This window comes from Neomonachus schauinslandi, chromosome 5, assembly GCF_002201575.2.
Source record: "Neomonachus schauinslandi chromosome 5, ASM220157v2, whole genome shotgun sequence".
Taxonomy (NCBI): Eukaryota; Metazoa; Chordata; class Mammalia; order Carnivora; family Phocidae; genus Neomonachus; species Neomonachus schauinslandi.
Genome location: NC_058407.1, coordinates 132,667,234 through 132,694,027, shown reverse-complemented (window position 1 = coordinate 132,694,027; position 26,794 = coordinate 132,667,234). Strand labels below are relative to the sequence as shown.

Below are 26,794 nucleotides of genomic sequence, written 5' to 3'. Positions count from 1 at the left end.
AGTCAGTCACCGCCAAAAGCAAAAGAAAAACTCATTTCACGAAGGCGGAAGCAGAAGCCCACCATCACAGGACACCCAGGGCCGCACAGCTGGTTGAAGACTATGCTGGAAAACCATGTGTGTTTTCCGAATCCTGAGGCCCCAGGCTTGTTCTGCCTCCCCTACAGCCCTGGGATTTCAATCCGACACCATCCTTGGCCTCGGTTTCCTCCCGTGCAGGGTGACCTTGGATTAAGCCATCTCTGAGAACCAGGACAAGGAAGGGAGCCTTGAAAACTGTGACGAGCAGCCTCCAGTGGGTCTGATTTTGGGGAACCACACTGCAATGCCACAAACCCCAGTTTGAATGGGGTTGGGGGCAGCAGAGGACGAGGATGGTGCAAAGGATGGTAACTTTGTTTGTGGTGTAGAGAGTGTCTCAGTCCCAGGCTCCGGCCTCCAGCCTCCGGTCTGGACCCAGGAGCTCAGGCAGAACCTTGAGCCAAAGAAACGTGCCTCTTGTGTCCTCTCCCAGCCCGACACACCCGTCCCGCACCTGTTCTCCTCAGGCATCCAGGAGACGCTGGAGGAGAACCGTCTGGCCTACCCAGGTCGGTTCTCCCACTCGGGCACAGGGAAAGGGGCAGAGGTGCAAAAGAAACCCAAATACCACCGTCTGGAGCCTTTGATTTTCCACTTTCCAACCAAACATTCAAGCACCAGCACACACCACCCTTGGAGTTCACATTCCTTTTATTTCAACCACCGCATTGCTTTGGTCCAGGTCTCTCTGGTTCAGCCCCCAGACGACCGCCCAGTGAGGCAGGGGGCTCCCCATCTCTTTGCAGGAGCAGCTCCAAGGCCTCGCCGGGCACAGAGAGCACAGAACCCAGGCCCAGGAGAGGCCAGGCTTTCCCACCAACAGGTAATCTCCCATCCACCACCCAGACTTCCCCTTGACGTCCCCGCCACAAAAGCAGGGGCCCCGAGAAGGCATGAGGACCAGAGTCAGGCAGGAGACAGGCCAGGGCCAGGCCTCACTTCTGGGAGAGGATGCGCAGGAACTCCTTGTAGTCCACCTGCCCATCCTTGTCTGTGTCGGCCTCCTGGATCATGGCATCTAGTTCCTCCTGGGACAGCGTCTGGCCCAGCTTGGCCATGGCCTGCTTGAGCTCGTCCACACTGATGCGACCGTTGCCATCCAGGTCGAAAGTGCGGAAGACCTCCTGCATGTCCTGCTCACTGCCCCAGGACTTCATCCTCTTGACCACCTCTGCCAGGAACTCCTGGAAGCTGATGACACTGTCACCATCCGTGTCCACCTGGGCGATGAGCTCCTTCAGCTCGGCCTCCGACAGATCCTTGCCCAGGGCCTGCATCACGGCACCCAGCTCCTGGGTGTTGACGGTGCCATCGCCGTTCTTGTCAAATCTGGAGAAAGCCGCCTTGAACTCGGCCACCTGCTCTTCAGACAGCTGCTTGGCCATGTCACTCACACCCGTCACGGAGCTGCCGACCAGCTCAAAGGGCTCACGTCAGAGCTGGGGACCAGCGACTGGGACAGGCAGCCAAGTCTGTGTGAGGGCAGAGCTCCCGTGGCAGCCTTGCCCTGGGATGGGAACCCCCTCCTTTTCTACAGTTGGAGCAGAGGGAGGGGAAAGGCTCTCCACCCTCCGCATGTCCTTGGGCGAAATCCTCCTCCCAGGGAGGGACAGACAAGCGGCAGGCCAGAAATGCCAGAATTGGAGTGGCAGGGCCCGCCCAGGAGAAGCTGGGGGGGGGCCAGCGTGGGGGCCGTCAGAGGCCTGTCAGCCTCCCCAGGACCCCACGGCAGATACAAGCCACCTTCCAAGGTGGCTTGTATCTCACACAGACCATGGCGGGAAGGGAAAGGGAGCCTCCCTCGGTGGCCACGGCAGGTCCTGGAGGAGAGGGGGACTGTCCGGCGCTCCTGTCTGTGCTCCTTTCAGGCTACTGCCCAGCTCTCATCCCACAGGGCAGACCGGTGGGGATGGATGTGGTAGAACTGCATGGAATTCTACCAGGGTGGACCCATGGGCATCATTAAATCCCCAGCCCAGGGCGGTCGACAGATCTGTAGGTGGAAGATGCGGCCCGCTGCCTGCAGCCTCGAGCAAGCAAGGGGCCTGGGCGCACACAGAACCTGGCCCCCTCGGTGGTGCTGTTTATGACACGAATATTCCAAGTGTGGTTTCGGGGGGTGAGGAAAGGCTTCCTGTCCCCTCCGAATACCTCTCCTCGAGCTCCGTGATTCCTCTGATCCCATTCCATTGTCAGGTTCAAGCTTCTGCATGGGGACACAGGGGAGGAGTGTGGGGTCGTGCCCGAGAGCTGTGGGGCTGCTGGGGAGTGCGTGGCCCCCAGGCTCCCGCGTTCTCTCGAAGGAAATCATCTCTGCCCACTGCTCTGAGTAGCAGAGTTTAGACCAAGAGCTCAACCCCTTGGGGACTATTCCCAAGTCCTTAGCAAGTGAGACCCAAGCCTCTGAGGGGGCATTTGCACCGGAGTCTCTATGGTGCCTTTCTCAAGCAGATCTCCTCTTGGTCCCTACACATTCCCAGGATTTCCATCCACCTGTGCCTCTGTGTATCGAATGAACTCCTTCACTCTCCCAAGGAACTGTATAAATTCCAGGTCTCTCTGGTTCAGCCCCTCAGACAGACTGAGGAGTCTCACCTTCCCTAGAGTGCAGCTGGGCAAACACCTGCCCCCAGCCCACCCCGAGTCAGGGGACCCGGATGGAGAGAGAGACACAAAGGGAAATGTTCCACTTGTCTAACCTCTTTTGCAAAGATGTCTTGACGAAGGATTGCTGTTTCGTCTTGGCACCGGACTAGTACAGAGACCTCAATAAGCATTGAGCCATCAGTGAAACCGACAGCTGGTATCATGTGCAGAACGTGGTCTACCTGGGATGCTCCTGCTTCCGCATGTGACCCGGGATGGTTGGCGCTCCTGACAATGAAGACCTGCTCTTAAGGATATTTGAAGATATAAATCTATATTTTACATTTTCTTCTTACCTTATTAGCAGGACTTGTGATTAAAAATCCAAGATGCTTAACATTTTCTTAGTTTCCCTTGGTATTAGATGATGCATCATAAACAATGAAGAACTTTTCGGATGCTATCGGGAGACTAAACCACTTGGTTCTAGCTCCGTTGCGGATTTGGAAGCTTAACTTGGGTCTCTATATCATCATCTATAAAATGGGATAATACGTCTGCCATATATGATCAGGGCACTTGAGATCAAAGATCAAAGCATCTTTGGTCAACAGGAGGCATCATTATTCTAGATAAACCTCATCTCTGGTAGCAAGCTGGTTTGTGTTTGATGTGAACCAACACTCAAGAAAAGAAGGACCTCAGTCTCAATTTTGTTATCATACCTTTCTTGATTGGACTGATAAACTAAACTCGTCTGCCTGGAGATTCTAGTCACACCAAACAGTCCAAGGCTCCGACACATTAGTCAGCTCTTGGACATCAGCCTCAACAACGCAGTTCCACACAGGGCAGAGGCTTGTATGTAGAAAGAGCATCTAGCGAGTATCCTCAGGGGACCGGAAGGTGAGAAAGATTGTCGCTCACTCTCCCCATGGACAGATGGAGTCTCGGGAGGGACAGACCTATGCCCACGGGCACCCAGTAACTGCGGAAGGAGCCACAGTTCTGGTGAGTACCTCCCCACCCTCGGCCTGCCATTTTGGGCCCCGCTTCCTCTCTAATATGGCATGTTCTCTTCTCAGAGCACGAATCCATATGGAAATGCCTCCCTCACCCTCCCCACCCGGCCTCCTGCCGCAGCAGGTAAGCGGCCAGTCAGCTGCACGGGGCCAGCATCAGGGATCGCTCCTCCCGAGTGACCAACAAACACCACGGGGCGTCTGAGAGTTGAACTCGGGGCTGGGAAGGCGGGGAGCAACACGGCATGCGTCGCCAAAACCTAATCCAGCTTGATGAAGCCCCCTTCTTCCTCTGCAGCCCCGGTGTAGAGCCCTAGCCCATCTCTTTGGAAGGAGCAGGAGGGAGCTGGGGACGCCTCACATCCGCAGGTGTGTCCTCATGGGGCCGCACCTCTCGCCGGACTCCCTGTGTGTTGGGACAAGGGTGTCCATCAGGGATGAGTCTGAGGCTGGGAGATGGTCACTTGCTCAGCGCCCCACCGCTGAGCCCTGTGGCCGAGTAAGAAGCGTGCACAGGAAGACAAGTGAGAAGAATGCCCCACATCAGCCTCCCCCCAGCTGAGTGTGAGGGAGACCAGGAAAGGCTGCCTACCGAGGGGCACAGAAGAACCACAGCTGAGTGGCGGGGGGACCCAGGTTGGCTGAGAAAGGAGCCCCTTGAGCCAACAAGAACAGAGAGGATGTGGCCAGGCAGAGCAGAGACCAGCAGTGTGGCTGGAGAAAGCCGGGGGCCTTCCTGGGGTCACCTGTCGGAGGTCAGCTCTCCTGCCTAGGACCCCCTCCCTCTCCGACCCCTCTCAGTTTATCTCCCTGACCCTGCTGCCAGGGATACTCGGACTTCTCCCAGTGAGAGCAGCTGCAGTCCTGGAGGCAAAGAGGGTGCCCTGGGTTGAGGAGGCAACAGGGAGGAAGCAGCCTCCCCCCGCACCCCTGGCAGGAGGGGTCCCAGAGGCCGTCCCCACAGGCAGCAGGCCCCGCTGCCCCAGGGAGTCCTTACTCCCCACTGCTCCTGCAGTAGCCCTGAGTGTTCGTGCGTGCATGTGTGTGCATGAGTGTGCGTGAGTGTGCGTGTGTGTGTGTGCTGGGCACCGGCATGCGAGGTGGCTGGCCTCCTGCTCAGGCCTTCAGAACGGATGGCGAAGCCAGCCCAGGGCTTCCCCAGGAACAGGAACACACTCAGCCCTCCCTTCCTTGTTGGCTTTGTGGGCCAAGTACTGGTGAGAAACCAGTAAGACAGGTTTGGGGGCCTCCTCTGGCTCCTCAGACTTGCGGGAACCTGCTAGTCTCTCCCACCTGAGCCAGTCTTTGGGGTTGGTGCCTCCCCCCAGCTTGCCTGGAGCTGCTGTAGGGGGACCCCTGTGTGTCCGCGTGAGGCTGTCTGCACACGGAGCTTCCAGAGCCAGCTCCCAGAACCCGCCCTTGCTCCGGCCTTCTGTGAGTCGTGAGCAGGAGAAATGGTGAGCCACTGTGCTGCCGGCAGGGGGGCCCCCCCGCCGAGTCCCTGCTGTGCCCAGAACCCGAAACACAAGTCACACTCCGTGGAGCAATGCGGCCTTGGAACCCGGCAGCTGTGGGGCGTTGCCCTGGCCTCCCAAGTCACAGGCTGTGTAGCCTGAGGCAGGTGACTTCACCGTAGAGAGAACACCATCCCTGCCTTACGAGGGTGGGGACCGTCATGGCTGCAGGAAAGGCGCTAGCTCCAGACGGCTCAGGCACAGGGTCAGCAGGAGCTCGGCTGCCATCCTCCCCTCACCCAGCCGCCAGCTCTCTGCAGGGCACCTCCTCAGGCTTCGGGTTCCTGCAGGCATCTGCTTGCAGGTCAAAGGACAGACAGCCTGGAAGCAGAGCCAGGGTGGCTGTTCCCAGTTCTCAGGAAGTCTGAGGCCGAGCGAACACCTGGTCTCACCGATGCTAGGGACGGTGTCCGTCTTGCTCAGCGTTCCCGCTCCTAGTGCCCGCCATGGAGCAGGTGCTCCCGGGTGTTGAGTGAGTTTGGGAGGTGACCATCATTCCACAGGAAACGCTCACATGTTGAAGGCTCAGAAGTCGGGGATCACCTTTGCATTTTATTCTTACTTTTTAAAAAAGATTTATATATTTATTTTAGAGAAAGAGAAAGAGAGAGAGCGCGTGTGCAGGAAGGAGGGGCACAGAGAGAGGAGAGAGAGAATTTCAAGCAGAGCGTGGAGCCCGACACGGGGCTCGACCCCACAACCCTGAGATCATGACCTGAGCTGAAATCAAGAGTCAGACATTTAACCCACTGAGCCACCCGGGTGCTCCTCGTCTTTCCATTTTAGATCCTTGTCCAAGCAAAGGCGTGATTCTTGGGCTCCCAGCGGGTCACCCGGAAAAGGGCAGAGGCCCTGCCGTCGTGGGCCTTGTGTTCACAGGAGCGGGGTTGGAGTCCGATCGCTCTGCACTCAGCACTGCTTGTTGGAGGGGGCTGCTGTGTCGTCAGTGCCCACAGTTTGCCCAGACTTGCCAGGAGGTTGGCAAGAGCCGTCCTCCCCGCTCTTTTTTTTCAGTGACACACCTGGGAGCTTGGCAGGACGCACGTCACTCCCCACACGCCGTCCACCCACATAGGCAGCCTCAGTGACAGTGACGTTCTTGCTATCTGGGACTTTGTGCGAGAAATACTTTGAGTAGGGTATTTTTCCAGAGAACGGAACTGTATCCCTTCAAACACTAAGCATTTTAACTTTAGCCATCTGTGCTGGAAATCTTTCTAAGACGCATCATCTGTTCTGTTCCGCTCCGTTCCGGACAAAGTGAGGTGGACCGTAGCTCCAGCGGTGAGAGGTGAGAAATGGGACCGTTGGTCTTGTCGTGGCGTAGCCCTGCCCGTGGGGATGGGAGCAGGTGTGTGTGCCATGCCCTGGACGGTCCGAGTTTGCTGCAGTTCCTGCAGCTGATGCTCCCCACCCCCTGTCTGCAGTCGGCGTTACACTCCATGGTCCCAGGCTTCATTTCACGGCTCGTATTGACGTAACAAGGTCGAACCAAAGTTGTCAGGGAAGAAAAGAGTTGACCAAATTGTAAATCAGCAACTTTAATGTAAAAACAGTCATAAATCAGGGCATCTGGGTGGCTCAGTCGGTTAGGCGTCCGACTCTTGGTTTCGGCTCAGGTCACAATCTCAGGGTCGTGAGATTGAGCCCCGAGTCAGGCTCTACGCTCAGTGCGGAGTCTGCTTCAGATTCTCTCTCTCCCTCTCCTCTGTTCCTCCCTCACTGGCGCGCATGCTCTCTCTCTCTCTCTCTCTAAAAAAAAAAAAAAAGAATGGGTGCCTGGGTGGCTCAGTCATTGAGCATCTGCTTCAGCTCAGGTCATGATCCCAGGGTCCTGGGATCGAGCCCTGCATCGGGCTCCCTGCTCAGCGGGGAGCCTGCTTCTCCCTCTCCCACTCCCCCTGTTTGTGTTCCCTTTCTCTCTCTCTCTCTCTCTCTCTCTCTGACAAATAAATAAAAATAAAATCTTAAAAAAAAAATTTAAAAAGCAGTAATAAATGAGTTGCTCTGATGGCGGTGCCTGATGCTTCTACTAGATCTCTAGGTTCGGGACGAGGTCCTAAAGCCTCGGGGTTGCTGTTGCCTGAACACTGGCTCAGAGCAGGTATTCATTCCCGCAGATGCACCTGCCTCAGCACCGTCCCCCATCTCTGCTCCAGGCGCTGCTGGGTCCATCCATCTGGCAAGAAATGAGGGAGGGGCAGCCCCAACACATGGCTGCAGACCAGAGGAGTGACTGGGGTGCACCCACGCATCCGATGCACTGCTCAGACGGAGTGAATTAGGTCACAGCACTCCCAAAGTGCTGGCCGCGGGATCCCCCTCCCTGCCCACTGGGGTTCCCTGGGAGAGCTCACAACAGTTTTGCACCGTTCCTCCACTCCTCCACCTTTCCGTTTGCCCTGAGGAGAGCCAGGCAAGAGGGTAATAGGGTCTCTGTACAAACATGCCCTCCCCACTGTGGAAATGCCCACACAAAGGGGGTCATAAGGTCCTGTGTTGCCGAGCAGAACATTCCAGAGTGTTTGTGACAACCTCCTGCCCCACAGAACCTGATGATATTGGATGTACCTTTCTTGCTCTCCTTTGCTGGCTTGAACACACACACACCCACACTCATAACTGAAACTACATGACTGCCCACATTTTATCTTGCCCGGGTAAGGGCATTTTTAAAAATGACCTTTTCCTTTACCCACCACCCACTGAAGAATTAAGAATGGACCTTCTAGAGAAAAAACAGTTGGCAAGTTTATATGAACTCCTCTCTCGGTGGGTAGGTGAACGCTCCATCACGGTCAGGCACCAGACCAGGGACTGGCTTTTGGGATCTCTGGGGGCAGGTGCAGAACCGGGGTGTGGTAGGAAGGGGGCGCACAGCTGCTAGGGCTTGGGGGGGAGTCTGGGGGGACAGTGGGGTGCCAGGATATGAGGTGGGAAGAGCAGGGTCTCTAGGTCCCTGGAGAGACAGGTGGTAACAAGAGAGGGACGAAGGGACCCCCAAAACGGAGAGGTTGCCAGAAGCTAATTATGGCTTCTTCACCATTTTGTCAGAAGCACCAGGACACAGAGAAATAATCCACCTATCACAGGAGAACATAAACAGCGTGGTATTGCACTCATGTTAACGGCCGTGAACACAGGCAGCCTTCAGGGAGTTTAGATCTAGCTAACGAAATGCCAGCAGACAGGGAGGGGTGCGGTGGGCCCAAGTCAGAGGTGGGATAGCAGAAATACATTTAAATAAATCTGGAAACGCCGAAGTTATGAAAGACTATGTTAAAAATAATACTGACTACGTCAAAAACGCGCTGTTCTGTGAGTGACAAAAAGTGACTGTCAAGGAAGAAGAGTTGGCGTCTCTTCTGTTAATATATTTTTAGTGTCAGAACTTAGAAGAAGAGATTAAATATCTCATTTGAAGCCTCAGTCGTGCTGAGAACGCAAACAGCTTCTTTGGGATTTCGTGGCAAAGACAAAGCTGTTCACACTAACAGCTGTTCTTCCCTAAAAGTAATACGAACACCATGAAACTCATATTTCTCCCAGGAAACGTGGCCATCTGGAGACATCCAAGAATAAATTTCCAACTTCCCTTGCTCTAGTATAATTATGTGAATAGTTTCTGGCCAAAACGATGTAAGCAAACGAATTGTGGGCAGCCTCTGGGAAGAGAGGAGATTGACTTTCTCCACTGTTTTCCAGAATTCTGCTGTGCAGAATTCGGGTTTGAAGCGAGGCCTTTGCCCCGCCGCCTTGGGTCAGGAGGTGGTAAAGAAGTACGGACAGAGCTAGAGAGCCCTGGGTCCCGAATGTTCTGAAGATGCCTTGTCACATCAGACTGCTCTCCTGTGGACTTCCTTCATATTTATGAAATAAAATTCTATATTGTAAAAAAAAAAAAATTCTATATTGTTTAAGCTAAAAAAAAAAAAAAGGGACAGATCTGGGAGGAAATGATCGGTAGACCAATGATTTTATGTATGAATGAAGTCAGCTCTTAATTTAAAGAAAACACACATAATAAAATAGAAACAGGCTAGCTGTGTGTGAAGCCAGCTCACAGAAAAGCAAACCCAAATGGCCAACACTGAGAAACTCTACAATTGGGCAGGAGACGGAGACATACAATTTAAATTGATGATGAGGTATCATTTTATCCGCAATCTGGCTGGCAAATGTTCACTGGACGCTCTATTACCAGAGAGGACACGAAGAGATGTGTATCGGCCCAGGCTGCTTGTGAAGAGGGCGAGTGTGGCCGCCTTGGTTCGTCTGAGAAATCCGGCAACGTGTCGTGTAGGCAAAGCCGTCCTGGGATTATAGGAGCACCATCACAGGTCTGGGCCATTAACGGTGGGGAGGTGCCGAGATGCAGGAAAGCGGGCAACTAGCAAGAGAAGGAACAGATGAAAGAGGTGGTCAGTGCGTGTGCGTGTGTGTGTGTGTGTGTAAGAGATCAGCCATCTCTTGAAAGGACGTTTATTCCGCTCCTGTTTCTGGAATGACTCATTTATTTTCTTCACAATCCGAGACCTCACAAAGGTTTCATTTCTAAGAAGGGAATTAAGAAAATCACATTTGGCGGAATCAAATTTAAAATCCTGGGTTTCCGCCCCGGAGGAAGCCTGGGCCCCCCGACCTGCGTCCTCGGGGCGTGTGTGGGCTCCTCTGTGGGGTTCTCTCTCCCCTTCCTCTTAGACCCAGGGACTGTCTGAGGGACTGTCTTGGCAGCTTCTCAAACTTGCCCAGGACTTGATCAGGTGTTGAATTTTTTTTTTCCAAGTTGCAAATTTGGTGTCACTGAGTGTCACCTGGGAAGCCTTTAGCAAGTCGGGGAAGTTAAATAATCTGTGTTAAATAATCACGGTTAGGGAGACTCTTGGCCCCTTCAAGGAGCAAAGTGTAGAATATGTGGGTCCTGAGCAGGCATGGGCGAAGATATTTGACCCCCTCAAGCCGTAATAGTGCAGTCGAAAGTAACGTCGTGTGTCACATTCCCTAAGACCAGGGATCCCCACGCTTGGCTTCAGGAGATACAAACGTCTGTCTGTCCGACCGCTGCTGACGGCGGCCTGGGCGGACATCCTCGATGTGCTCCGTGGGCCTGTTTGGCAGCTGACATGCTGTATCCGAGGCGTGGCTGGGGACCAGGCCGTGGGGTGCGGGCCATGGGCTGAGTTCTGGGAGAGAGTAGGCCTCAGAGATAAGTCGGTTTTCCAGCAAGCACAGACTGGGGACAGCCAGGAAGATGGGCACAAGCAGGTTTATTTTGCTCCCACACGCAGTTCCTTCCCGCAGGACTGAGGCCTGTGGCCGGCCTGCCCCCATGCCCCCCTCGCCCCTTTGCAGGCCAAGCCTGGTACGAGGACCTTTCATATTTTCAGGGCGGGACGCGGGGTGCTGCCGGTGCCCGTGAGACCCTGAGCCTCACGAAACTGAGGACGGGGACTCGGTCCCCTCCGTGCCTGTCCTGGGAGCTCTGGCGGGGCACAGACGGAGGGCAGCGGCTTAAACCAGGTCGGAGCCTGGAACCGGGTGAGCAGGACCCGCCCCGCCCCCACCCAGCCAGCTCATTGCCCAACCCGGGCAGAGCCCGGTGACACACCCCTGGGGGAGGGGGTGGCTCCCCGTGACCCCTGCCCGGAAAGGCTCCATCATCCCCTAGGGGACGGTCCCTGATGGGCCAGTTTCAGCGGGGAGAGGTGGGCCTCTCATCCCCCGGGCCCCCGGTCTTCCCACCGCCCTGGGTGACGGGGTATCTAGCAGGGCTCCATCACACCAGGTGGCCACCGCCCCGTCTGACAGCGCCACACTGGCTCACCTGCCAAGGGCTCCGATGTGTGACCCGTGTAGTCGCCCAGGGGATGGTTCCTAGCTTACAGATGAAGCGAGTGAGGCTCAGACACGGCGCACAACTCGTTCGCGGCAGAGCCGGGACCTGGAACGCAGGTTCCCTGCCTCGGGGGCGCCTGTCCCCGTGTCTCAGGCCTTCAGCTGCCCTCCTACTCCACTGAGGGCAGCCACGCAGGGCTCGAGCAACCGTCGTGGCCCGGCAGAGCGGGCAGTCAGGGCTCCCCCAGGCAGCCGCGCCCCAGGTGCACAGGGCAGGAAGGTGGGGAAGGCCGCAGGATGTTCCAGAAGGAGGTAGCGGCTCAGTGGGCGCCCTGCCTCCCACCAGCTGCCTGGCTTCGGCAGCCCCCTTACCTGATGGCAGTCAGCTTTGCATTATATATATATATTATTATATCATATTATATATATTATATATATTATATATATGTGTATATATATATCTATATCTCTGGGGGGGGGTTTGTTGTTGTTGTTGTTGTTGTTTTGGGTTTTTTTTTTGAGAGTGAGAAGGAGAGAGAATCTCAAGCAGATTCCACACCCGGAGCAGAGCCCGATGTGGGACTCCATCCCACGACCCTGAGATCAATGACCTGAACGGAAATCAAGAGTTGGACACTTAACCGACTGAGTCACCCAGGTGCCCCAGTTTTGCATTTTAAATAGGATAACTCAGCTAATGTGCTTGGTACGTAGCAGATCCTCTGTGCACTTTTGTGAAATCCTTGGAAATGGTTTCTCGAGAAGTCCTCATTTGCAGTCAGCCTTCAGCATCACCTCCGCTAAACTGTATTTACCCAAGTCCACCATTATCCTCCTATTCTCTGGAATGTTCTGGGACAAGCTGCCCTGGTTCTTGCTTGACTTTCTCTGTCCCTCGGTAACCTCATCTGTGGCTACGCCCATCTCTTTATTGGGGCTTTAATATTTCCCCCTACTTTTATTCCAGGTTCTTCATCTGTGTGTTTTAATGTCTGTGCTCCCCATTAACACATGGAACAATGATTTGTGTGGGTTTTTTTTAAGATTTTATTTATTTATTTGTCAGAGAGAAGGAGAGAACATGAGCAGGGGGAGGGGCCGAGGGAGAAGCAGGCTCCCCGCTGAGCAAGGAGCCAGACACAGGGCTCCATCCTAGGACCCTGGGATCATGACCTGAGCCGAAGGCAGACGCTCAGGCATCCCCAACAATGATTTGTTTTTTAAAGATCTCTAGACTTTAACTCTTCCCTTAAGAGCTTTCTTCACATTTTTTTTAGGATATCTGACTACTTTCTCGCATCTTTTTTTTTTTAATTTTTATTGTTATGTTAATCACCATACATTGCATCATTAGTTTTTGATGTAGTGTTCCATGATTCATTGTTGAAGCATAACACCCAGTGCTCCATGCAGAACATGCCCTCTTTAATACCCATCACCGGGCCAACCCATTCTCTTACCCCGCTCCCCTCTAGAACCCTCAGTTTGTTTTTCAGAGTCCATTGTTTCTCATGGTTCATCTCCCCCTCCGATTCCCTCCCCTTCATTCTTCCCTTCCTGCTATCTCCTTCTTCTTCTTCTTTTTTTTCTTAACATATATTGCATTATTTGTTTCAGAGGTACAGATCTGTGATTCAACAGTCTTGCACAATTCACAGCACTCACCATAGCACATACCTTCCCCAGTGTCTATCACCCAGCCACCCCATCTTGAATCTTGAAAAGAGAGCAGAGCTTCCTCTCCACCCCACCCCCTCTAACTGCGGTGTTAGTAACCTTCTACTTTCCCGCGGGAGCTCTGCTCCCTCTCCCCCTGCCCCTCCCAGCACATGGGCTGCACTCTCCGGCCTGACTCTATTCCGTGCACGATCAGAGAGCAGATGTCTGGCTTTTTTAAACATTACTCTCTTTTTTTTCTTGCACATACATGCTGCCTTTATACTGGCGCATGTCCCTTTCTTGAGTGTATTCCAAGCTGTCATCATTTACCATGAAACACCTTCTTTGAGAACTAAAGTGTCGTGAACCAGTTCTCAGTATTTGCGTTCATGGTCATTTTGTGTGTTTGTTTCCCCAAGCTACATAGCATTTTCCCTATGATGCATTTGAAATTCCTTCCTCCAGGTATACTAGACAGACAGATACACAGATAATAGAAAGATAATAGATGATAGATGATTGATAGATAATAGATAGATGATAGATACATAGATGGGAGACAGAGGCCATAGTTTTGCAACTCCCTGTTTGATTCTGGAAAGGAGTTGGGGCGGTGGACCGAGTAGCACGGGGCCCACGTGAAGGGCCCCACCCAGCCCTCCCCACGTCATGCATCTGCCATCTCCTTCCCAGTATGGAAACAGCGCCCACGCAGTGCCCTCCTTCGCAGGGTCCTCCGCCCTGTCAGGTCTGGGGGTCAGGTGCTGCTGAGACCCCGACTTCTCAGGGAGCCAAAGCCACTGCTCCCCAGAGCTGCCCATAGAGACGCGCCAGGCTCCGGCAGGCAGAGAGACAGCTTTCTGGTGCCACCCGGTGCACACGGACAGTGCAGATGCTGATCTCTGTGGGCGTCTTCGCAACGGCTTCTACCCCTTCTTTGCCAAGAACTCAGAGTAAGCTCGATGCAAAGGAAGTGTAGGGCTCAGGGGAAGTTAAGGGGTGGGATGTCAGGCCCCCGGGGCAGACCCTATGCTGGGCTCATGCCCCACCTCGTGTGAGCTCTCCCATGGCCCACCCTCGAGCACCCCACGGGGGGAAATCTCAGAACTGAGCACTCCCCAACCCCTCCTTCCTTTGCTCTTAGACTTCCCATGGGGTTCCCTTGGGCCACACCACACCCACTCCCTCTGCCCTTTCCTCGTCCTGATCAAGGCTCCTTTCCTAGGGCCGTCCCTTCCCTTCTCCAAGTCACCAGATTTGGCCTCCTTCGGGCAGGCAACGCTTGGTCCTGGGTGAGGTGCTTTGGGTCACCTCCATATTCCTTCAGAGATGAGGTCAGGAGCTGTCCGTTCTCTTCCTCATACAAATGTAGAAATGCATACACAGAAATGCCACCGGGTTCGACGTCGGTGACGCTCTGAGTCGGGACCTTCAGAGTCCTTGTTCGCTCTGAGATGCTGGACCCCTGTGGTCGATGGCAGTCATGTCATGAGCCCTCCTGCCCCATCCCCCCACCACACATGAGGCACTACTCCTGGGACCAAGCCTTCCACCACCTTCTGCTTCCCAGAAAACCTACGTTCTACCCCACCCAGCTGGCCTTGGTCAAAGCCTTCATCGTCCCTTCAGCAGATGTTTCTCAAATGCCTGTTATATGCTGGGGCTGTGCGGGATTCGGAGAGTCTCCAATGAACAGAACACTCTCCCTGCCTTCCAGGGGCTTGAGGCTGATGAGAGATGGCCTTAGTAAGTGGCGATGGCCCTCAGGCCCTGTTCCTCGCAGCTCAAAGAGCCAGGAGACCCTCCTGCTAGGCCCATTTTGGCGGCTTACTAAATAGTTGCCCAGTCCTGGGTAAAGACTTTAAGTTTGATGGGTTATGATGTCCTTGAAGTCATTTTTCAAATGAAATCTTCCTGGGACAGTAAGTGATTATTAATCTTTATTGAGCTCTGACTGTTCCAGCCACCGTTCTGAATCCCCGCATGTATTAATCCGTGGTGCCCTATGCTCCTGTTGTACCCATTTTACAGATGAGGACCCTGAGCCATGAGAGTTGCAACTTGCCCAACACATATGAAGCAGTTAAAAGCAGAGCTTTCCCGGTCGGCCAGGCACCCCGGGCCCTCCGTGTCACCTTCTCTCGCTCACCACGCATCTCTGGAAGGACTTTGCAGACTCCAAGGGATTCAACGAGCTAGTCCAAAGCCACTGGGTGAATGACCTCCAAAGGGAGTTCTGCCCTTTGCTGAACCTCTTTGCCCCTTTCAAATCTCTTACCCAGGCGCGGAGCCCGTACTCCAAATGCTCCTGCTTTCTCCACACCTCACATGCTCCGCAACAGGCTCACATGTCCTCACGTGGACTCCTGAGCCCTGTGCAAACACAAGCTCGCACACACCTGGCTTTCTGCATCGAATGAAAAGGTTTTCATCACAACCATAAGCTTCAAAGGCTTGGAACTTAGAACAAACGCTCTTCCTGCCTCTTAGGGAGCTCTGTACCCCTCAGGGAAGAGCAGCTTGTCCTCTGGAAGGTAATTACCACACCCCTGTGGTTGCGGGGGCTTAAAGTAACCCGCTTAGCCAGTGATCAAATGGAGCTGGGTACCAAAAGATTCATTCAATGTAGTTCTAGCCCCTCAGCACATCATCTCATTTAATATTTTCTGTTGATCAATTTTTTTTCAAAACATCAAATATGAAAAAAATTTTTTTTAAATAAAAATTTAAAAATTTAGAAAACACATCAAATATCAAATTTGAAAGGCCGGCGGGTCACACAAAGGAGCCCTTCCAGAACCCCGCTCTGCCCTCCTCCACCCTGCTTTCCCCAAGGCCAGTGCAGGACCCCTTCACCTGCCCAGAAGTTCAGGGGAGGCACCAGTGAGCACGGTGAGTGACCTGAGCTAAGTCACCAATCCCAGCAGGTGTCATAAAAAAAAAATTTTTTTTGCCCTTTTCCCAGGAAAACAGGAAGTCTGGGAAGAGATTTTTAATGTGTTTGGCTGTCTTTATTGTGGGACTTTGTACTACTTTGCTTTTTTGGGGGGTGATCATTTCATCCTGATTTAGTCAAAGTGGCTGTCAGTAATTAAATACAAGTCACTTTGTGTCCCTGCTGTTGCGTCTTGCGTACATGTGCTGAGCAAGGTGCTCAAAGTCCCCGGAGGCACTGGCCTCCGCAGTCGAGCTGCTAAGGAGCTTGAAGATACCCAGCAGGGGGTCTTGGCACGGGGTGGACCGGGGGCTTCCCTGGAGGCTGCTCTCATAAGCCTGCTGCTGGGTAAAAGCAGTGGGCGCTGACTTGAGGACACACTGACCCAAGAAGATCCAAGAAACTCTCCAAACAGTCTCTTGTTTGCTTCCCCTGGACTCAGTGACCTTCATTCTGCAGGTGAGGCCTCCAATCATAAACTCGAACCACTCCTTCCCTTTATGACCCAGCAGGAGGTAACACACGGTGCCCTGCAAACGCCGGAAAGGGTGTTCACGTCCCGCACCAGCCTCCTAAACCATGATGTCACTCGGTTACTTATCAGATTTCAATCAAACAGCTCACAGCTCGGATCCAGAGCAACAGTCTCCTCCCTGAGCTTAAACTCCACTCCCGCCCAGTGCCCAGCCCAGGACAGCCCTGGAGGAATCTGGATGATTCACACAAGACTGACCAAAAGTCACTCCGAGATCTGGGTCATGCACCAAGTCTGGAAGCCACCCAAGTTTGTTGCGTTTGGTTGTAGCGGCCTGAACACACTAAGACAAGGTGTTTCTATTCTTACTGGGGGCTGGTCGATGAGCAACTGTTAGGGCTGGTGAATGGCTTAATCCAGAGTAAGAGAGAAGTTCTCAGGGCCACTCTCAGCCATAGGCATTCTCACAGGGCACAGGCATGGGAGGAGTGACAAGAGTGGGGAATCCTGATGTGTATCTTCAGAGCCCCGGGTAGCAGAGGCAGATCCCCGAGGGTGCTTCGTGAACTCTTTTTAACAAAAACTACCATGGGGCGCCTGGGTGGCTCAGTCATTAAGCGTCTGCCTTCGGCTCGGGTCGTGATCCCAGGGTCCTGGGATCGAGCCCCGCATCGGGCTCCCTGCTCCCCGGGAAGCCTGCTTCTCCCTCTCCCCCTCCCCCTGCTTGTGTTCCCTCTCTCGCTGTGTCTCTCTCTGTCAAATAAATAAATAAAATCTTTAAAAAAAAAAAAACTACCATGACACCAATTCAGATAGAAGAATGTAGCTTGGGTCCTCTACTCTTCAAAGGAAGCAGCTGTAGCAGGCAGTCCCGTTGATGGGTGTCTTCATGAATGATTGGGGTGGATTGGGGTCTTCATTAATACTGTATTCTGTAGGGCCAACACTGTCCCTGCCAAGATTCCAGTGTCCTCGGTACCTCTCACCTCCAGCCCGGGGAGTACTATACTCGGTTCAGACTTGGTTCTCAATACTCCACCAGTGTGGTCTTCCAAGAGTGTTCCAAGGATCCATGTAGGGGAAGGGTGCCCCCAGTACCCTTTCAGGGGGCCTGGGAGGTCAAAACGATTCTCCTAATAATACCAAAACATTATTTGCCTTTTTCACTGTGTTGACATCTTGCACCAAGACCAAAGCAATGGTGCATAAAACCACCAGGCATCGAGGCTCCTGTACTAACAATCATTATATTCTTCGCTGCCACAGAGTCTCAGTTGAAAAAAAAAAAAAAAGCCAGTTTCACTTAAGAATGTTTCTGGAGTAGTGAAATTATTTTATTAAATCTCCACCCTTGCATGCGTATCTTTAATATGCTGCTGAACATGGAGAAACAGTGGTTGCCATAGGAAAAGCACCATGTGAGTCCGTGAGTAACGGGGTGAGCCTTGTTTATGGACTGCCTTTTTTTTTTTGGAAAGAATAGCTGATATGACAAGTGCTGTTGCTCAGCCTGGGTATTTGGCAGACACTTTCTCAAAAATGGATGAAGTGAGCCTGTCGCTTCAAGAAAAACAACCGACAATATTTGCTGTCAGTGATAATAGTTGCGAATTTTGGAAAATCAGAATTTTGGAAATTTCGTATGTGCCCCTGTGAGTTTGAGACTTTCTGCTACTTTTCTAATAGGATTGGTGGCGATATGAATGAATGTGACTTTTTAAATTATATTTGCAATGGTTCAGCATGTGGAAGATCTGCAGAACTCACTGAACCAATATTGTCCAAATGACCAATGCATCGCGTGACAAAATCACAAAGCACACGAGTGACCAGTGGATTTTAATGTGACATACAAAAAGGTTCACTGACATGGTTTCAGATTCCACACTACAGCTAACCTTTGAGAAACCACCACTTGCCCAGTTTTGATACAGTATCAAAGAAGAACATCCACCAGTCTCTGAGAGAGTCATTTGCATGTTCTCTCCTTTTCCACCTGCATGTCTGTGTGAAGCTGGGTTATCCCACACTTCAAATCAAAGCATCTGCCCCCAAATCTGCCCCCCATCTGCAGACCTGCTCCTACAAAACAGGACAGAGGGAGAGACGTGCAAAATTATTTTTATTACGTGCCACTCATCTCCTATTTTTGTTTGTTTTAGAACTATAATTATTTTTATAAAACGATATTATTTATGTTAATATGAGTTTTTTATTTCTGTTTTTTTTAAGTTGCAAGTAAATATAGAAAAATACATTTCAATATTTAACGTTTTTCCAGCTGTAATTTCAAATCCAGTAAATATTGATAGATGTAGCCCACACAAACGAAAGCTCTTTGGGGTCCTCAATCACTTTAAATGTTTAGATGGGTCCTAAGATCAAAACTGTATGCCTGGGGAAGGCTGCGGAAGCCGGTGAACTAAGTGCTGGTTTCCTAACTAGCGAAGCGCCACACTGTAGCCCATCCCAGCACTCTCCTTTGTGAGTCATGAGTAGCTCTGTTTAAAATCCTTTAGTGAGCTCTCTTTCAATGTGCCTTTTTGAAGAACACGCTTAGGGCGAGGGCTGGATGTTGGGGCCACGACGCCATAATCCAGAAACCTGCAGACGCCTGCTGGCCACGTACCCCCTTGCGGGTGAAGTAGGCAGGAAGCAAGACCAGACCGCACGGGTCCATCAGGGGGACCGTCCCAGGCACACACTCTCCCGTGCTGCTAGTCCCTGGTTCTCCAGGACGCCGTGCCACTTTCACGCCTTTGTCTGGTGTCTCATCTTCTGTTTCCTGCTACTGTGCTTGTATGATCTCATGTATACATCCCTTTGGGGGTGAGATTTTGGCTTATGAAATTTGGGGGGACACATTCAGACCATAACATCCAGTTTATCAATTCTTTCTCCTATGGATTATGCCTTGGATGTCCTATCTAAACCCAACCCAGACCCAAACTGGATGAGCTGGTATCATTGCCAAGCCCAAGGTCGTTCAGACTTTCTATGTCATCATCTGCGAGTTTTACAGTTTTGCATTTTACATTTTGTCTGTGATCCATTTGAGTTACTTTTTGGGAAGGGTGTAAGGTCTGTGTCTAGATTCACTGTTTGCCCATGGATGTCCCGTTGTTCCAGCATCATTTGTTGAGAAGACTATTTTTTCTCCCTCTTATTGTTCCTCTGTCCAAGATCAGTCGACTGTATTGTGTGGGTCTCTTTCTGGCCCTCTATGCTTCTGTTCCATCGATCCCAAGAATAGATCTTGGGCAACGGCACCATCTTGATTACTGTGGGCTTACAGCGAGTCTCGAAGTCCAGCTTTGTCCTTCTCCTGCAGTATTGTGGTGGTTCTCCAGGGTCTCTCCCAGTTTGAATTTTCATGGATTCCCACAGGCAAAGCCACCTTTTCTCACTCAGGGGGTGGTCATTTTCCCAGGCTTCCCTGGAGTTGGGAGCAGGAGTCTGTGCTCAGTGAGTATCATACTTTGTCTTCTTAAGAATATCTCCTCTTAAAAACACCCCTTTCTTCTGCTCTGCTACCCCAAAATGAGGGGTCCAGACTTCCAGACCTGCCTTTGCATATCTTGCTGTCAATCAGAGAGTAAAACGTGAATCCCCCACCGCCTCTTCTCAAGCCTGCGCCTTCCTCATGTCCTCGTCTCCCCCTATCCATCAGGCTGCAGCCACGCCGGCCACCTCTCTGTCCCTTGACCATGCCAAGCCCTCTGCTACCCATAGGCTTGAGCCTACTCAGCCTCCCTGCCTGGACAGCACATTCTCCTCTCAGGTCACCCTCACTTGCTGCCCCGAGGAAGCCTTCCCTGACCATCTACTGTGGAAGCGATTTCAATCTCCTTCATGGTTTTTGTCGCAATATCCAAGTATCTCACCTATTAGTTTACTCGCTAGCTAGCCATCTCGCAGAGGGAAGAGAAGCTTCTGGAGGACTGGGAGTTGCCTGTCTGTTTTGTGGCTCTAGTCCCAGCTTCTAGAACAGTCCCTGAACAGAGTAGACCCTCAATACACATGTAGGAATGCATGAGTAGGAGGAAATCTGTCTCCATTCATGTTTCTTCTGAAGATAAGAAGACAGTGCTTCCCCCTGAAGAAGAAAACCTTGTTCCTTCTCTGTAAACCCTCTTGGGAACCCGGAGGTTTTCAGGCTTTGGAAAGCAAAGACACGGGGAGGAAGTTCCCTTCAGGCAAAGACAACTTCTGCTTTTCATCCTGCTCTGAACCTCCACTGAAGGGAAGCTGGCTGTTCTCAGGAGCGTGGGGTCTGAAGACAGGACAGAGACAAATCCAGAAGGAATGGCCCGGACCAGTCTCTGGCGGACTGGGCAGGCCGCCCTCCCTGTGGGTGTCCTCACGGGGGTTCCTGCCGGCTCCCAGTGCAGTGGGCGGGGAGCCGTACACACACACACACACACACACACACACACACACACACACACCCCGGTGCTGGCGTCAGCTCAACCCTCGGCCGGCCTCATTCCTGGTGCCGGACTCCTGTTCCAACAGCGCCCGGCCTGGGGCAAACGCAGGGCGGGGAGTCTGCATGTGAGCGAGAGCCCTGTTCCTTCTTAAGCGCCCGCCAGTCAAGCCCGGGCCAGACGGCCAGCCAGCGGGTGCCCCACACACCGCCACCTGTCTTGCAGCCCCGCCGGCCGCCACCACCACCACCACCAGAGCCGGCCGCTGCCCGCCCTCCATGGCCGACCAGCTGAGCGAGGAACAGGTGGCCGAGTTCAAGGAGGCCTTCTGCCTGTTCGACAAGGACGGGGACGGTGTCATCACCACCCAGGAGCTGGGCACCGTCATGCGCTCCCTGGGCCAGAACCCCACGGAGGCCGAGCTGCGGGACATGGTGGGCGAGATCGACCGCGACGGCAATGGCTCCGTGGACTTCCCTGAGTTCCTGGGCATGATGGCCAGGCAGCTGAGGGGCAGGGACAGCGAGGAGCAGATCCGCGAGGCCTTCCGCGTCTTTGACAAGGACGGCAACGGCCTGGTGAGCGCGGCCGAGCTGCGGCACGTGATGACCAGGCTAGGGGAGAAGCTGAGTGACGAGGAGGTGGACGAGATGATCCGGGCCGCCGACGTGGACGGGGACGGGCAGGTGAACTACGAGGAGTTCGTCCACATGCTGGTGTCCAAGTGAGGGGCCGGGCCTGGTGCTGCGGGAACCTGGGGCCGGCCTTGCTCCCTGCGTCCCTCGGGCCCCTGTGGGCTCTGCCGCTTCTCCGTTCCAGGTGACTCTGCCCACCTTTGTGTGCCTCCCTTTGTCCCCTTTTCCCTCTTCCCAGCCAGGTGACACGGGCCACCCCCAGCCCAGCAAACGCCAGGTGCTTCTGCCTGTCAGTAGCAGCAGTGACATTGCTCTGCATGGACAGTGGGCAGAGGACCAGTGCAAGTCCCACTGGCCACTGGGGAGGGTGACATCATAGAGCCCTTGGCTGGACCCCTGGAAGGCGCTCAGCACTGGGGCGGGGCCGCGGGAGCCCCCAGCGCCGGGGAGCGGTTCCGGAGCCTCCTTGGCTCCATCTGCCACTCACTGGGGCGGGTGGGAGGGAACTGGCCTAGGTGAGGGGCTGCTGGAGATGTTGACACTTGCGATCGGGCTTCCCCGAGAAACGTCACCCCCTTTCCACGGGGCGCTCGCTTGTCTGTGATTCGTCCTTTGCAGCTGGGAGTAAAACTGGGGTTAGTTGTAACACGTGTGTGTTCAGCTTCACGGAGGGAAATCTGAGCGGGAGGGAGAAGGAAGCACAGGGGAATAATAAAATGCTTGCATCCCTGTCACGTCTCCTTTTGTTCTGCTTCCCGCTGAAATGATCCTCGTTGCGTCTAGGATTTAGATGAGGCGGGATCTCCATTTTCATGCTTTTTGCAAAGGCCACGAAACCTTGCGTTGGAGAGCAGAGTGAAAAGAGAGAAGCCTACAGAAGGTAAATCTTCAACGTTTATTTCAAATAAAATGGGGAAGTCAGTCGAGCCCCCGGAGCGCCGAGCGGATTACAGGTGGGAAGGCACCTGGTCGCCCGTTTCCATCACTCTGGGGTGACAGGAATAGGGGCGGCGACAGGAGGGTGCGAACTGCCCGTCCAGCACATGTGACGTCAAAGCCACTGACATGGTTATTCCTGCATTTGCCGGCATTCCCCCGAGGTCAAAGGGACCCCGCAGAGGTTACCTCAGTGCCAAAGGGAGGCAGTGTTTTGTGCGGTGGGCGCTCTCCTGGGGCTGGTGACAGATGGCTGCCAGCCCGGTGATGGTCACACACCCACTGGCTGATCTTGGCTAGGTCCTTGGTCCCCACACCCGCCTCCCCCGCACGCGTGCATCCTGACGTGTAAGACGAGGAACACGGGCACTGGGGCTGGACAGACTGGGATTTCCGGCCTTGGGACTGTTGCTGGCTGCCGAGCTCCAGGAGCGCTTCATGAAGAGAACAGCCCCCCCCACCCCCCCACCTGGCGTGAGGCACCGTGGTGCACACTCTGCATGCACACTAGCTCACTACCACCCTGTGCCGTGGTTGCTGTGGGAAGCTTCCCCGTCTCACAAATGAGGAAGCTGAGACAGGCGGAGCTCACGAAATCAGCGCGATGCCCCCCAACTGGAAAGGGACAGGGCTGGGATGGTACACGGGTCTGCGCCCTTGACTGCCCCGAGCGGCCTCTCCACAGCCCCTTGGCCTCCACGGTGACTGATGACTGTATCAGTGCCTCTCTCGACATTTGCGAGACGATCAGAGATCATCGTAACGTGCCCGGCATGCAGTAGGTGCTTAGTAAGTAACACCTACTCTTGCATTCACCTTTAGGAACCCCCTTCAGCTCTAACACTCTGTGAGGCCTGGCCACGTACTTCCACCCTTCAGTCCAAGAGGGCGGGGGCTGAGGGGACGCCGAGGCAGGGTCTCGGACAGAACCCCCCCCGCCATGCGGTGCAGCTGTGGAGCCCTCCCCCCGCCCCTGGGTGTGGAATCGGACAGCGGTGCTCTGACCGCAGGCCCTTGCAGGCTGAGCCTGTTTGAGCTAAGCTAAACACCTATAGGTGGAGAGTTAGCAAGCAGCCCCTCTGCATGCGCAGGACGGGGCGTCCAGATGTCGTGGACGCAGCTCCCTCGGGGGCCTTGTGCAGAAGAGCCGAGCGAGTTGTCACCTCAAAGGTTCAGACATGCATGACGGTCCCACCTGCCAAAGGAAACACTGACGTCACCCCCAGGGACAAAAGGATTCTGGCTCAGTGTTTTTCATGGGACCAGGAAGCAAAGAACCAGGTAAGGAGGGGCTGGGTTCTGAGGTCCCCTCCTCCCCGGCTGGAGAGTGGGCGTTTAACCCCTGCTTTCCTGGCTTCGGCCTCGGAAGCCCCTGCAAGTGCGGGGCCCTATTTGCCTGCTGACACTCAGATAGAAAGGGATGAGGTGTCTTCTTGCGCCTTCCACCCAGCCTCCCCGTGATTTAGTCGATGCGGATCTTAAAATTACTGTAGGCATCCTGCCGGACCCACCCAGCCTGCAGTTTAATAGGCTTTAGCGTCTTTCATGGCAAGTCCTTGGGCCAGGGCAGGAGCTAGGGAGCTAGGGTGCTGCTGAAAGGGCTCCTGACAAGCCTCTCCTTTCGGTGTTCCCAGAGCTGGGCTGTGGATGAGGGGGCCAGCAGGCTGGAAAGAGGGTGCCAAGCTCCCCACCGCCCCCAGAGACAGGACAGCTCCTCAGACCACTGCCTGCCGTCTCCACCACTTCTGTCGGGAGCGGAGCAGGTAGGAAACAGGCCTCTGGGAGCCCTCGGACGTAGATCCCTAAGAAACGGGGTTCTCCTCACAGGTGGGAAACCTGAGGCGCTAAGGGCAAGGTGGGCCCACAGGGTTGAATATGTGCCCTCCCCTCCCTTCCCCTTGGTTTTACTTTCCTGAACTCAATTTTTAAAAAGCATTTGCCGTTGTCCTTCTCATCCAAGCAAGGTCATCGGCCAGCTTGGCCACATGACTCAGCCCCTCTGCCCCCCTGCGGGGTTAAGGACAGGGAGCCAGGCCTGAGGCGGACGCTGCTGGGCAGGTGCTCTGGGATTCAGTGGAATCCCCTGCCTTGGCTGGTGGGTCCAAAACTCACAGTGGGTGTGCGAGCCTTTCATCGTGCCTGGCATGCACGCAGGCCCCTCACGGTGGCGACCTCCGTGCCGGGCGTGACTCTGACTGTGGGTGTCCGGTCACATGTCAGTCTTGGGACTCAGGCCCCTCCCAGGACACCCGTGTCTGTCTTCAGTGCCCTCCATCTGCTTTCCCGTTCTTCTTCCATGCAGCCAGAACCTGTCTTGTCCCCTGACACCGAGGTAAATGTTGGTGAAATGTGGTCACCACAGTCAGCAGGGGTAGGTCCCTGGCCTTGCGGAGTAGGGCAGGGGAAAGCCTGGGGGCTGGAGCACCAGGGAGGAGCCCCCGAAAGTTCCTTGAATGGAGTGGGTCCCTGAGGGTGTAAGGAGGCCTGCAGATCAGCTTCCTTCCCCGAGTCTCTGGGGAGCAGACATCTCGGCAGCGGCTCCTCACCCACATTCCCTGTCATTGAATAATTGGACTTAACCTCCCTTCATCCCCCAAAAAGGTGCTATCTCACTGCAGCTCAGAAGAACATTCCATCCAGCCCCGGGGAAGGAATTTATAAATATTACCATAGGATTTCGCCAAGCCGCTCATAAATCAGTGCTCGGGGCTCCTGGACCTCCCAGAGGATATAAAGCTCCTCCTCTGCCTCCTGTGTTTCCAATTTTAAGTCAAACACAGCCCAGCCCTGTTGGCTCCTGTTGATCCTCACGGATTCCAGGGGCCTGTTCAAAGGCTCCCCGAACCAGCCAGCTAAAAATGACTCTGTTGTTCTCGTTGGAGAAATTTAAAATGAAAACTCATGCATGAGGTAGACTGCCCCAGGATGAATGGAAGCCATGGGGATCCAGGGTGTGTCTCTCCACCAAAAAACAAAGCACAAGCAAACATGCAAATGATCTCTAAGAAAGCTCTGGGCACAGCCCACCTGCAGACCTCCCACCATCCTGCTGTTCTGGTGGGTGTCAGGCAGGAGGCTGGCCCCACCCAGAGGTGGCAAGGTAGAGCCCTTCCCGGGCCCTCCTGCCAGGAGCTGGGTGCTGGGGGCAGGGAGACTGAAGGCTAAATGTTGGGAGGGCCCAGGCTGTCTCAGCTCAGCACATGGTGCTGCCCCGCAGGGCTGGGGAAACTGGGGAAATCCGTGCAAGCCCACCAGCCATGTGCGAAGCTTACCCCCCTTCGTCCCCACCGAGCTGGTCTCATCTCCTGGCCGTTGCGTGTCCTGCAGACTCTAGTTTGGAGGGCTTTCCCATGATAGAAGGACAGCTCTCCCTGAGGGCATGCTTCCACACCTCCCTGGGGACCAGGACCCTGTGAGATGCCCACCCTGTGCTGCACTAGCTCATTTCATCCTCAGAACGGGTGGGTGTGGCAGCTACATCTATTAGCCCATTTTAGAGAAGGGAAGATTGAGACCTCAATAGTTTAAATAGGGGCTCCTGGGTGGCTCAGTCGTTAAGCGTCTGCCTTCGGCTCAGGTCGTGATCCCAGGGTCCTGGGATCGAGGCCCACATCCGGCTCCCTGCTCCACGGGAAGCCTGCTTCTCCCTCTCCCACTTTCCCTGCTTGTGTTCCCTCTCTCGCTGTGTCTCTCTCTGTCAAATAAATAAATAAAATCTTTAAAAAAAAAAAAAAAGTTTAAATAACTTCCCCAAAAGTCACACAGTCTAGTAAATTAGAGTTTGAACCTGGGTCTGACTGGCTCCGAAGCTCCATCCTTCCTACCACTGATGAGAAACTTCTCGGAGCAAGCTGGGCAGAATTTGGGCAGATGGGACCCAGAGAAAAGAAAGACCTTAAATGGTATTGAGGAGCACAGGAGCCATGAGATCCCCTGGGTCAGAGGTTAGGGGACTGCAGAGGGGGATTGTCAAAATTCCCCACCACCCAGAGCCCCTCTTGCCCTGGTGCTGGCTGTGAGTGCAGGCACAGGGTGCTGCGGTCCTTAGCAAGTGGAGGTGGCCACCATCAGCAGGAGAGAACTCTGCCCTGGCCACATGTTTGGGACAGTAGACCATCCCGTGCAGGTGTCTCTCCGGCCAAAGCTGGGCCTAAGCCTTGTCATCGATACAGAGCGGCTGGGCCATGTCTGGGCCTCTCAGCCTCTTTGTGGAAGGAGGGCTCTATCTCCCACCCAAACTCATATCATGGGGTGCAGGCGATGGGCAATCAGAAAAGACACAAGTCCTCCCTTAGAGGTTGAGTTATGTCCCCCCAAAATTCGTATGGTGGAGTCTTGACCTCCCCCAGAACCTCAGAATGTAAGCTTATTTGGAGATAGGGTCTCTATTGAGGCGATCAAGTTAAAACAAGGCCATTAGTGTGGGCCCCAATCCAGTATTACTGATGTCCTTATAAGAAGGGGACATTTGCGGGCACAGGGACAACCATGTGCACACACAGGGGGAAGACAGGTTCTGTTCACCAAGGAGACCAGCCTTGGGAGAAGCCAGAGCTATCCACAGCTGGACCTCCGACGTCTGGCCTCCAGATGAGATTTATAATTGTCTACTGCTTAAAGCATCCAGCCTGTGGTAGTCCATGACAACAGTCCTGGCAAATATGCCCCCAAAGGGAGGTCGGAGGGACC

General features: G+C 54.0%; 2 protein-coding genes and 1 long non-coding RNA gene across 4 annotated transcripts; 2 read left to right on the top strand and 1 right to left on the bottom strand.

Annotated features, from left to right (window-relative positions):
• Window positions 1-714: 714 nt before the first annotated feature.
• CALML5 (calmodulin like 5) lies at window positions 715-1,604 on the bottom strand. The gene has a single exon (XM_021696763.2). The coding sequence runs from the start codon at window positions 1,464-1,466 to the stop codon at window positions 1,017-1,019; it is 450 nt and encodes a 149-aa protein (XP_021552438.1). The 5' UTR covers window positions 1,467-1,604; the 3' UTR covers window positions 715-1,016.
• Window positions 1,605-20,584: 18,980 nt separating this feature from the next.
• Window positions 20,585-21,912, top strand: LOC110586587 (calmodulin-like protein 3). Its single transcript, XM_021696811.2, has one exon. It carries the CDS (start codon window positions 20,813-20,815, stop codon window positions 21,260-21,262), a length of 450 nt encoding a protein of 149 aa, XP_021552486.1. The 5' UTR covers window positions 20,585-20,812; the 3' UTR covers window positions 21,263-21,912.
• A 41-nt stretch (window positions 21,913-21,953) lies between these two features.
• LOC123324879 lies at window positions 21,954-25,708 on the top strand. 2 transcript variants are annotated; one of them, XR_006540082.1, is made up of 3 exons: window positions 21,954-22,049; window positions 22,406-23,386; window positions 23,740-25,708. It is a non-coding gene; the product is annotated as an uncharacterized LOC123324879 (long non-coding RNA). The 2 variants fall into 2 exon arrangements; XR_006540083.1 differs by having other exon boundaries at window positions 21,954-22,894; window positions 23,197-23,386.
• Window positions 25,709-26,794: the final 1,086 nt, after the last annotated feature.

Coding starts and splice junctions, on each gene's coding strand:
- CALML5 (XM_021696763.2), bottom strand. CDS start 1,466: ATGGCCAAGCAGCTGTCTGAAGAGCAGGTGGCCGAGTTCAAGGCGGCT.
- LOC110586587 (XM_021696811.2), top strand. CDS start 20,813: ATGGCCGACCAGCTGAGCGAGGAACAGGTGGCCGAGTTCAAGGAGGCC.